This window comes from Spea bombifrons, chromosome 3 (genome assembly GCF_027358695.1).
Source record: "Spea bombifrons isolate aSpeBom1 chromosome 3, aSpeBom1.2.pri, whole genome shotgun sequence".
Lineage (NCBI taxonomy): Eukaryota > Metazoa > Chordata > Amphibia > Anura > Pelobatidae > Spea > Spea bombifrons.
Window position 1 is genome coordinate 261,749 of NC_071089.1, and position 12,491 is coordinate 274,239.

A 12,491-nucleotide genomic window follows, 5' to 3' on the forward strand; every position below is an offset into this window, starting at 1 on the left:
GCAGTGTCCTGTGGAGTGACCTCATACTTCTGATTGGCTGCAGTGTCCTGTTGAGTGACTTCATACGTCTGATTGGCTGCAGTGTCCTGTTGAGTGACTTCATATGTCTGATTGGCTGCAGTGTCCTGTTAGATGACCTCATACGTCTGATTGGCTGCAGTGTCCTGTTGACTGACCTCATACGTCTGATTGGCTGCGGTGTCCTGTTGAGTGACCTCATACGTCTGATTGGCTGCAGTGTCCTGTTAGATGACCTCATACTTCTGATTGGCAGCAGTGTCCTGTTGAGTGACTTCATACTTCTGATTGGCTGCAGTGTCCTGTTGAGTGACTTCATACGTCTGATTGGCTGCAGTGTCCTGTTGAGTGACTTCATACGTCTGATTGGCTGCAGTGTCCTGTTGACTGACCTCATACGTCTGATTGGCTGCGGTGTCCTGTAAGGTGACATCATGCATCTGGCTGGTTGCAGTGGTTTGTGGCATGGCCAGTTACACGCTTCCAGCCGTGTCTGTGTGGCATGTATGATTCTCACCTCATGTTTCTTTGGTTTCTGGCTGTCCAGGAAGAGAAGTCTTTACTTTGATTTTTATACCAGGTACTGTTGCCCCTCGTACCCTCTAATACTCTCCGTCTTCTACTGCTCATCACCCTCTACCCTACTAATGTTGCCTGAATCGCTCATCCATCTCCAGAAAGCCCTGTGTCCCCTGCTGCTTGCCAGGCTTTGGTCCTGCTTGTGCCGGTCTGCACTTGCCTTTCCCCCAGCATCTCTTGCCTTCCTGCCCCACTGCTCACGTCTCTCTCTGTCCTCCCATTTGAGTCATTACTGTCGTCCCCTCACATCCGACTGTGTTTCAGGCTCATTGCCATCTGGCTCCACATTGATCTGTTGACTGTGTGAGTGGCCGCTCTGTTTGACGAGTGACTCCCTGGCTGTCTTTAGACTGTAAGATCTCCCTGAGTCCGTATGATACGGGCTCTGCTCGGTCATTGTCCGTGAAAACCGTGCACTCACTGTGATCGAGGCTTATTGTGAGTAATCAAGGCTTGTGATTGTGACTTTGTGCTCTAATTAATGAAAGTCGGATCCTGTGTGCAGCGGGCAGAGAGCGCTAATAACATTCCAGCTGTCACTTTGCTGCGTGACTTCTGTGTATCACTGCTCCATTCTGACTGTACCGTTCATGTGAGCGCCTGTTACGGCTGTACAGTTTATGTACAGCGGCTATACTGACTCCGTTCAGTCTGTCCATGTTCTGTCTGTATGTGGAGTGGGTATACTCTGATAAGTCTGTCATGTGCCACTAATCTACCACTATAGTGAGAGGGTGGTAGATAAGTGGAACAGCCTCCCAGCAGAGGTGGTAGAGGGTAATACAGTGAGGTTATTAAACATGCATGGGATAGACATACGGCTCCTGAATCTAAGACGAGACCAACGACTAATTAAGGTTTGAGTCTTTACAGCAGGAGAAACGGGCGACTAGACGGGGGGCGGATGGGGCCGATCTGCCAGCGGGTTCTATGTTAATATGTGTGTATGGCAGTTGTACCCGTCGATCTGTTCCAGTTGTTACCATACTGTATGTATGTACTATGTATGTACTGTGGTTATACCACGACACATTCCGGCTCTCACCGTGCCGTGTGTATGTACCGTAGTTATACTTCTGATCAGTATCCGTTACAGCGCCCTATGTATGTACCATGTTATTCCATGGCCCGTTGTGGCTGTCACTGTGCCGTGTGTATATGGACTGGCACGTGTGCATGTATGGTGGTTACTCTGTCAATCTGTTCCGGCTGTCACTGTGCCGTGTGTATGTTTTGTGGTTATACCGTAGATCCGTTCTGGCTGTCACTGTGCCGTGTGTATGTTTTGTGGTTATACCGTAGATCCGTTCCAGCTGTCACTGTGCCGTGTGTATGTTTTGTGGTTATACCGTAGATCCGTTCCGGCTGTCACTGTGCCGTGTGTATGTTTTGTGGTTATACCGTAGATGCGTTCCGGCTGTCACTGTGCCGTGTGTATGTTTTGTGGTTATACCGTAGATGCGTTCCGGCTGTCACTGTGCCGTGTGTATGTTTTGTGGTTATACTGTAGATGCGTTCCGGCTGTCACTGTGCCGTGTGTATGTTTTGTGGTTATACCGTAGATCCGTTCCGGCTGTCACTGTGCCGTGTGTATGTTTTGTGGTTATACCGTAGATGCGTTCCGGCTGTCACTGTGCCGTGTGTATGTTTTGTGGTTATACCGTAGATGCGTTCCGGCTGTCACTGTGCCGTGTGTATGTTTTGTGGTTATACCGTAGATCCGTTCCGGCTGTCACTGTGCCGTGTGTATGTTTTGTGGTTATACCGTAGATGCGTTCCGGCTGTCACTGTGCCGTGTGAATGTTTTGGGGTTATACCGTAGATACCCTGTCCCTGAAGCTGCCTCTGGCAGCTGGGACTCAATTGCTGGTCTATAGGCCAGCCATTGCAGGGGGGAGTCTTTGATGACTGCTGTAGGCTTCCATGCCTACAGGAATCATCAAAGGGCTTGTGGGGGCTCGTTTTTGCTGTTGCTGGTCTGCCTGGGCTTCCAGGCAGACCACCAGCAGCAGAGCCCCGTACAAAACGGGAATTAACCCCTAAATGCCGCGATGGCGGCATTGAAGGGGTTAACGCTGCACTGTCGCTCTCATGGAGCGATCAGGCAGCAGGGGGGTGTTGTGTCAGGTTCCCACACTTGTGTGGGGACCCAATCAACACACAAACCCCTTCCCTGAAGCTGCCTGTGGCAACTGAAAACACGATTGCTGGTTTGCAGCAACCACGTTTTCAGCCTACAGGATCACTCCGTGGGAGTGGTCTCAGGCTCGGGGGCGGGCTCGGAGTGGCTGTGCTGTCTGCCCAGACTCCTGGGCAGACAGCAGCAGCAGCGCCCCCGTGTGGTGACTCAGCCTCTTACATCCACAATTTTTTCTGGATGTAAGAGGCTGACAAAACCTAGGCGCCAGGATAAAATTCTCTGTCGCCATGGCGACCTGGCGCCTGGGATTTGTCGAGCCCTGCTGTAGATGCGTTCCGGCTGTCACTGTGCCGTGTGTATGTTTTGTGGTTATGCCGTAGATCCGTTCCGGCTGTCACTGTGCCGTGTGTATGTTTTGTGGTTATGCCGTAGATGCGTTCCGGCTGTCACTGTGCCGTGTGTATGTTTTGTGGTTATACCGTAGATGCGTTCCGGCTGTCACTGTGCCGTGTGTATGTTTTGTGGTTATACCGTAGATATGTTCCGGCTGTCACTGTGCCGTGTGTATGTTTTGTGGTTATACCGTAGATCCGTTCCGGCTGTCACTGTGCCGTGTGTATGTTTTGTGGTTATACCGTAGATCCGTTCCGGCTGTCACTGTGCCGTGTGTATGTTTTGTGGTTATGCCGTAGATGCGTTCCGGCTGTAACTGTGCCGTGTGTATGTTTTGTGGTTATACCGTAGATCCGTTCTGGCTGTCACTGTGCCGTGTGTATGTTTTGTGGTTATACCGTAGATGCGTTCCGGCTGTCACTGTGCCGTGTGTATGTTTTGTGGTTATACCGTAGATACGTTCCGGCTGTCACTGTGCCGTGTGTATGTTTTGTGGTTATACCGTAGATGCGTTCCGGCTGTCACTGTGCCGTGTGTATGTTTTGTGGTTATACCGTAGATACGTTCCGGCTGTCACTGTGCCGTGTGTATGTTTTGTGGTTATACCGTAGATACGTTCCGGCTGTCACTGTGCCGTGTGTATGTTTTGTGGTTATACCGTAGATGCGTTCCGGCTGTCACTGTGCCGTGTGTATGTTTTGTGGTTATACTGTAGATGCGTTCCGGCTGTCACTGTGCCGTGTGTATGTTTTGTGGTTATACCGTAGATCCGTTCTGGCTGTCACTGTGCCGTGTGTATGTTTTGTGGTTATACCGTAGATGCGTTCCGGCTGTCACTGTGCCGTGTGTATGTTTTGTGGTTATACCGTAGATGCGTTCCGGCTGTCACTGTGCCGTGTGTATGTTTTGTGGTTATACCGTAGATGCGTTCCGGCTGTCACTGTGCCGTGTGTATGTTTTGTGGTTATACCGTAGATGCGTTCCGGCTGTCACTGTGCCGTGTGTATGTTTTGTGGTTATACCGTAGATGCGTTCCGGCTGTCACTGTGCCGTGTGTATGTTTTGTGGTTATACCGTAGATCCGTTCCGGCTGTCACTGTGCCGTGTGTATGTTTTGTGGTTATACCGTAGATGCGTTCCGGCTGTCACTGTGCCGTGTGTATGGTTTGTGGTTATACTACAGATTAGTTCCACATGTCACCAGATATTTTAAGGTGGATTATGTTATTTTTATAAATGTCGATGGGCATATCAGGTGGGAATTATTTCTGCTTTTATTAACCCCAGATTTCATTTTGTTTTTTGCCCCTTTCCCCTCTTTCTTGTTTCACTTGCTGCGTCCCCCATATTCTGTGGGTCCCTTTCTACGTGTTACTTTCTGTGCACCCCACTTTATCATAAACAACCCCTTCCATCTCATGCCACACCCTTACTTCCCATGTCACGCCCCTATTTTCTCATGCTTCACCTCTTCTTGTTCATGCCGCCCACCTTTTTTATCATACCACTCCTCTTTTTTCACATGCCACGCCCCTACTTCCTCATGCCACGTGTCATTGCATCGGGTTAAATGCTTTGTTCTCTGTATTTCTATATGCCTCCTAATACCCCCCTGTATCTTCACATTCTTTTACCCTACTTTCTCACACACCCATGTGCCCTGCTGCCCCTGTGCCCCTACCTTTCTTGCCCCAATAGCGCTGAAGAGGATTCCTGCCAGAAGTTTATTCCGTTTATTGGGGTAAGTTACACCTCTCACATAGCTGGGTTTGGGGGTTTTTTCTTCATTTTTTTCATCGATTCTAGTAAATTCAGCCTTATGCGCAATTTAACTCCTTGACATTACCGAAATGCATCCCCATAAAGACAGTTGAAATGCTTGGCATGTCATGGGGTTAACCGGACTCAGAAAGTAATCAAAGATCGCTTTTTTCTCCCAGACGATGTTGCATTAATGCCTCAATATTGAGGCATTCAGCGACACCGAAAAAACCCACTGTGATCTCTCCTCTCGCAAAATGGTGGTGCCCACTATGCAGACCCCCTGCAGGTTGAATACAGTTACTGCATTCAACTATGCGAGTACAATGTGATTAGTAAAATATATAAAAAATAATATAAATAAAATAGCTAAAAATAAATCAATGAAAATGTGGTAACATGTAAAAATAATTCTCCAATGACGTCAGCATGGGGGAACCATCCAGTTCCAACAACATGGGAAAAAAAGTCCAAAAATAAAAAAAATGAAAAAGTTTATTTTTATAAGCAAGTCCTTAAATTAGCCCTGTATCTTCCCAAAAACCCTGGCATGGAAAAAGTTAAAATGCTAGCATTGTATTAGGACATGGGCACAGACTGACCATATGTCAAAATTCCAAACAACCCAGCCTATGCATGGGTATCACTGTACTCGGGAGATGTTGCTGAACACATAATGGGGTGTTGATTGACAGTGACAGGAGCTGTAAATGTATACCTGAAATACAATGTGTACGGAAAAAAAACCACACAAAACTACCACATACTTTGACAAAGGCTGGTGGGAGAATTAGTGCATGGAAAGAGTTAAAATACAAGCATTTGAATACCCTAGGTTATCTATTCTTTCTCCCATCACCTCTCTTTCTTCTCCCCGTCATCTTTCTCTCTCCCATTCCCTCTATCTTCACTCCCCCATCTCTTTCCCTCTTGTTTTCCTGTCTCTCTCTGTCTTCCTCATCCCGTCTCTCTCTTCCCTCCCCCATCTTTCTCTCTCCTATGCCGTCTCTTCTCTCCCCCGTCTCCTTCTTTTATCCTCTGTCCCTCTCCTTTCCCTGTCTCTCTCTGTTTTCCCCATCCCGTCTCTCTCTTCTCTCCCCCATCTTTCTCTCTCTTCTCTCCCCCATATATCCCTGTCTCCGGCATCCCATCTTTTTCTACTCTCCTCCAAGCTGGATAGTTTTTATCCTGCAGACCGCTCCCCGGTTTGTTGCTCAGTGCATCTGTCTAACATTTCTCTGCTCTGTATTTATGTTTTCTCAGGTGGTTAAGGTTGGGATTGTGGAGCAGCCTCTGGCGGCATCAGGTATGGTTATTGCATTTGAGAGTGGGGCATACGTCATGGGAGGGCAGCACGTCCCAGGGGTCATGGGAGGGCAGCATGTCCCAGGGGTCCTGGGATGGCACCACATAAAAGGGCAGCATGTCCCAGGGGTCACGGGAGTGCAGTATGTCCCATAGGCTGCGTGAGGGTAGCATGGCCCATAGGCTGCGGGAGGGTAGCATGGCCCAGAGGCTGCAGGAGGGCAGTATGGCCCTATGGCTGTTAGAGACCCTAGAACTCCTTGGCTCGGTGCGTGTCAGGCGGTCAGTGATTGTAGTGCAGGTGTCTATGACATGATATGGCACCGTCAGCAGCTCTGTTAATGCCTTTCTCTGTTTCCCTTTCTATTTCTCCTCCATCTGTTCATCTCTCCTTTCTCCTCCATATGTTCATCCGTCCCTTCTTCTCCATCTGTTCATCTCTCCCTTCTCCATGGTCACGATTTTCTCATTTTGCATATGTTTATACCACCCTCTCGCCTCCATCGCCTCTTATCACTTTTCCACCCTCTCTCAGTGGACTCAGATGAAGCTTCCGTCTGTAGTCCTTCTCTCTTGAACTCCTCCTCATCACCCGGTGGGAGTACTTCAGTGAGTAAGGACCCAGTGTCTACTCCTCCCCCGTCTCCCTCCGTCAGCAGCGGCCTGTCTAACGCTGGGTAAGAAGGCACCTTTGTAGAATGAGAGCCTGCGGGAGGTCAGCATGGGTGTAGAGGAGCTAGAGAGGTAGTGGTGTCACAAAATCGTGATGTGGTGAGGTTAGGTAGAAGCGGAAAGGAGCTGATGGGGCTAAACAGCTGGGGTGAGAGCAGGGCAGAGTGACAGCAGCTGGGGTGAGAGCAGGCAGAGTGACAGCAGCTGGGGTGAGAGCAGGGCAGAGTGACAGCAGCTGGGGTGAGAGCAGGCAGAGTGACAGCAGCTGGGGTGAGAGCAGGCAGAGTGACAGCAGCTGGGGTGAGAGCGGGACAGAGTGACAGCAGCTGGGGTGAGGTGAGAGCAGGCAGAGTGACAGCAGCTGGGGTGAGAGCAGGCAGAGTGACAGCAGCTGGGGTGAGGTGAGAGCAGGCAGAGTGACAGCAGCTGGGGTGAGGTGAGAGCAGGCAGAGTGACAGCAGCTGGGGTGAAGTGAGAGCAGGGCAGAGTGACAGCAGCTGGGGTGAGAGCAGGCAGAGTGACAGCAGCTGGGGTGAGGTGAGAGCGGGGCAGAGTGACAGCAGCTGGGGTGAAGTGAGAGCAGGGCAGAGTGACAGCAGCTGGGGTGAGAGCAGGCAGAGTGACAGCAGCTGGGGTGAGAGCGGGGCAGAGTGACAGCAGCTGGGGTGAGAGCGGGGCAGAGTGACAGCAGCTGGGGTGAGAGCGGGGCAGAGTGACAGCAGCTGGGGTGAGAGCAGGCAGAGTGACAGCAGCTGGGGTGAGAGCAGGCAGAGTGACAGCAGCTGGGGTGAGAGCGGGACAGAGTGGCAGCAGCTGGGGTGAGGTGAGAGCAGGCAGAGTGACAGCAGCTGGGGTGAGAGCAGGCAGAGTGACAGCAGCTGGGGTGAGGTGAGAGCAGGCAGAGTGACAGCAGCTGGGGTGAGGTGAGAGCAGGCAGAGTGACAGCAGCTGGGGTGAGAGCGGGGCAGAGTGACAGCAGCTGGGGTGAGAGCGGGGCAGAGTGACAGCAGCTGGGGTGAGAGCGGGGCTGGGGTGACAGCAGGCAGAGTGACAGCAGCTGGGGTGAGGTGAGAGCGGGGCAGAGTGACAGCAGCTGGGGTGAGGTGAGAGCGGGGCAGAGTAACAGCAGCTGGGGTGAGGTGAGAGTGGGGCAGAGTGACAGCAGCTGGGGTGACAGCGGGGCAGAGTGACAGCAGCTGGGGTGAGGTGAGAGCGGGGCAGAGTAACAGCAGCTGGGGTGAGGTGAGAGTGGGGCAGAGTGACAGCAGCTGGGGTGACAGCGGGGCAGAGTGACAGCAGCTGGGGTGAGAGCAGGCAGAGTGACAGCAGCTGGGGTGAGGTGAGAGTGGGGCAGAGTGACAGCAGCTGGGGTGAGGTGAGAGTGGGGCAGAGTGACAGCAGCTGGGGTGAGGTGAGAGTGGGGCAGAGTGAGAAATATCATGGGGTTTCTGGGTTAGGAGCTGAATTACATGCGCCGCTGGGTACAGGTGGGGGCCCCGTATCAGCAGGTGGGAGCGCTGGACCCTCAGATCCACACCAGCATGGGAGTGACAGCTCTTAATATCTCTCCTGCCTCTGCTTGTTCCAACTATTTCTTGCTTTTGTGGTCTTTGGCTTTCATTGGAACGGACGAGTGAGTGAGAGGCTTGGGGTGCTTCCCGTGGCGTGACAGCTGTCAGGGTTACAGTGTGGTCTGTTTGTGGCCGTAGGACCCTGGCCCCAGGTACCGAGGTGATGGGACTGCAGGTGGACTATTGGCAATGGCAGGGAACAGAGCGCAGGAAGGACGGTGACAGGAGAGACACGGCCACCAAAAACACCATGAAAAGCAATTTCCGCTCACTGCAGGTCACCCGTCTGCCCCTGCCAGGGGAGACCACTCTACTCAACTCCATGGCCATGACCATCGTTACTCAGGAAAAGAACAAGAAGGGTGAGTGACAAATAGAGTAATGGGGCCTAAGAAAGTTTACGAAAGAGTTAATAAGTAAAATGTGATTCAAGACTCGTCGGGGCAATTGGTTCTAGGTGTCGGTCCCTAGCATTCTGCATATGTCTGCTTGGGGCGAGGGAGCGCGAGTGGCCTCCTCATACATCTCTAATAAGCTTCTGCAATCCTTGTGGATGGTACAAGTAACCATGGGGTCACCACAAGGGTACATTGCCAAATTATGCGAAGGTCCATTTCTTCGGAACCACCCCATCGAGGACCACCATCCATTAATGATAGTTATGTCAGGCTCTTCAAAGGTCACTGGGTACTAATAATAGGGCCATGTTTAAGGGTCTGACCCTCCTAGGGCCACTGGTTACTAATAATAGTGACTTGTTTAAGGGTCTGACACTCCTAGGGCCACTGGTTACTAATGATAGTGACTTGTTTAAGGGTCTGACACTCCTAGGGCCACTGGTTACTAATGATAGTGACTTGTTTAAGGGTCTGACCCTCCTAGGGCCACTGGTTACTAATGATAGTGACTTGTTTAAGGGTCTGACCCTCCTAGGGCCACTTGCTACTAATGATAGTGACTTGTTTAAGGATCCTTCCCTTTGTAGCTCATCATCTCCTGTCCCCCCCAGTCATGTTTCTCAGTAAGAAACAGAAGGAGAAAGAGGCTGAATCTCGTAGTCAAGTAATCGAGGGCATAAGTCGCCTGATCTGCACGGCCAAGAACCAGAACACCATGCTGCGAGGTGAGTGACCGGAACCAACCGATGGTGATTCCACTGGGTAATGTACAAATAACAATATTCAAATTAACCAGGGGGGCGACACCTCTGTCACAGTCCCATGTCCACTGTGTGTCGGGGACGTAACAATACATTAAAGGGGCAGAGGGACCCAAACCTACGACCAGAACCCATCCCCTTGGTACCAACGAGAAGGTTCCACAGTCTTCACAAGTATTTGAACCTGTTACATGACGGCACCCGTCTGGGTATAAATGACAATCTACAAATACCACAAATGGGCAATTAGAAGGGGTAAAATAGACAATGAGAAACAGGGCCCCAAATAAAACACATTAATGGCAAAAGCTAAGACACGAAATTGTTGGCCATCAGAATCTGCAATTGGTCGGTTAGTTGGTGAAGATCAGGAGGCTGCTAAGTATAGGTATAATATGCATAGGTATAATGTAAAGGAATAGTATAAAGTATAGGTATAATATGTGTGTGTATAATGTAGAGCATAGGTATAATGCATAGGTATAATATGTATGTGTATAATGTACAGTATAGGTATAATATAATGTATAGGTATAATATGTATGTGTATAATGTACAGTATAGGTATAATATGTATGTGTATAATGTACAGTATAGGTATAATATGTATGTGTATAATGTAATGTATAGGTATAATATGTATGTGTATAATGTACAGTATAGGTATAATATGTATGTGTATAATGTACAGTATAGGTATAATGTAATGTATAGGTATAATATGTATGTGTATAATGTACAGTATAGGTATAATGTAATGTATAGGTATAATATGCATGTGTATAGTGTACAGTATAGGTATGATGTAATGTATAGGTATAATATGTATGTGTATAATGTACGGTATAGGTATAATGTATAGGTATAATATATATGCTGTGAAGGAAATGATTTGACCCCCTGCTGATTTTGTGCGTTTGCCGCAGACGGGATCCGTCTATAATTTGAATCGTTCATCTGAATAGCGTGAGACAGAACAACAAAAAATCCAGAATAACGCATTTCACATACATTATAAATTGATTTGCATTTTACTCAGTGAAATAAGTATTTGACCCCCTTTGTAAAACATGACTTGGTTCTTGTTGGCGAAAACCTTGTTGGAATCTGTCATGAACGAGGTCTATACAGACGACTGTAATGACCCACAGCGGCCAATGATGGAATTCCAGGAGTCATCGCGCAGTAGCAGAGGTACAGGGCCTGGTGCAGAGTAACCACACTTCCCCGAGTGTTGGGCCGTCAGGATTGTGTGGCTACATACCAGGACGCTGAAATAGCAGCGGGAGGTATCCAGCACAGATAACAGGATATAGAGATATCTTGCAGCTAAGGGCAGAATCAGGAATACAGGTTATAGGGAAAGGCTACACACAAGATCCAACATAAACAGGACAGGACACCCCCTCTACCGGGGCACAGGGCACCCCCTCTACCGGGGCACAGGGCACCCCCTCTACCGGGGCACAGGGCACCCCCTCTACCGGGGCACAGGACACCCCCTCTACCGGGGCACAGGGCACCCCCTCTACCGGGGCACAGGGCACCCCCTCTACCGGGGCACAGGGCACCCCCTCTACCGGGGCACATGGCACCCCCTCTACCGGGGCACAGGGCACCCCCTCTACCGGGGCACAGGACACGACAACAGAGTACAGGGCTGATGTTGGTTGAATTAATGGTCGAATTCTCCTCAGAAAAAGTTTTTTCTTTATTTAGATTATGCGCATAATCGAGACAAGGCACACAACACACAAAAGTCGAAGCGTTGTCTAATTACGTATTTGGATTACATGGTTTATATAACTTCTTATATTTCTTATCTACTTCTAATAGCATGCATCATTCTGATTGGTTACTTTTTAAGCAGGTTACGCCTCTTAGTAGATATGTTGGCGGGAACTCGTGATATATCATAGACTAGACATTTTCTACTGTCTTTGTCAGCAATAATATTTATGATAACATAAGCATTTTTCTAACAGCTGACAAGACTGACCAAGATACACATGACAAGACTAATACAGAAATAACAGGACTAAACAGGATAGACTAGACAAGGACATGAAAAGAACCCCTTTCTAAGATCATAAGATTACAGATTCATCACATATTATGGCCATAGTATGCTTAGCCCACCACTACGCCAAAGTACTCCAATATATCGGTCAGTCCTAACACTAAACCCTGCCTACTGAATAAATACACTAAACGTTGAATGTAAACACATAGAGAAAGACATACCTATAGACAGCTGACTGAGACAAACATAACGGGCGCTAAGCTAAGAGCAGAACTGGAATCAAAGAATCAGAAGTTCAGGACAGCATAAGGAAATCCAAGAATGGATTGTAGCGAGACCGGGGAAACTAGAGATATGCAGCGCTGCAGCCTGGAAAGGACGTGACAGAATCACAGAGGTCAGACGTTTCTGAGTTGGCCCCCAGGTTTGCACACATCTCAGGAGGGATTCTGTCCTCTTTGCAGATCCCCCTCCAAGTCATTAAGGTTTCTAGGCTGACATTTGGCAACTCGAACCTTCAGATCCCTCCACAGATTTTCTATGGGATTAAGGTCTGGAGACTGGAGAGGCCACTCCAGGACCTTAATGTGCTTCTTCTTGAGCCACTTCTTTGTTACCGTGTGTTTTGGGTCATTGTCATGCTGGAATACCCATCCACGACCCATTTTCAATGCCCTGGCTGAGGGAAGGAGGTTCTCACCAAAGATTTGAGGGTACATGACCCCATCCATCGTCCCTTTGATGTGATGTTTCCAACTCTTTGTTTGATGGTGGGGATGGTGTTCTTGGGGTCATAGGCAGCATTCCTCGTCCTCCAAACACGGCGAGTTAAGTTGATGCCAAATAGCTGGATTTGGGTCTCATCTGACC

General features: G+C 49.3%; 1 protein-coding gene across 3 annotated transcripts in view; it reads left to right on the plus strand.

Moving 5' to 3' along the window:
• LOC128482685 (phosphofurin acidic cluster sorting protein 2-like) overlaps positions 1 to 12,491 on the plus strand; it is a 47,248-nt gene that overhangs the window by 32,975 nt on the left and 1,782 nt on the right. The window contains exons 20-24 of one of the 3 annotated variants that reach the window (XM_053458536.1): positions 4,829 to 4,871; positions 6,155 to 6,197; positions 6,732 to 6,873; positions 8,578 to 8,801; positions 9,449 to 9,562. In XM_053458536.1, the coding sequence (XP_053314511.1) occupies positions 4,829 to 4,871; positions 6,155 to 6,197; positions 6,732 to 6,873; positions 8,578 to 8,801; positions 9,449 to 9,562 (566 nt within the window). Of the gene's footprint in view, positions 1 to 565; positions 1,432 to 4,828; positions 4,872 to 6,154; positions 6,198 to 6,731; positions 6,874 to 8,577; positions 8,802 to 9,448; positions 9,563 to 12,491 lie in introns of those variants that run through there. The other 2 variants (XM_053458538.1, XM_053458537.1) reach the window with 2 other exon arrangements.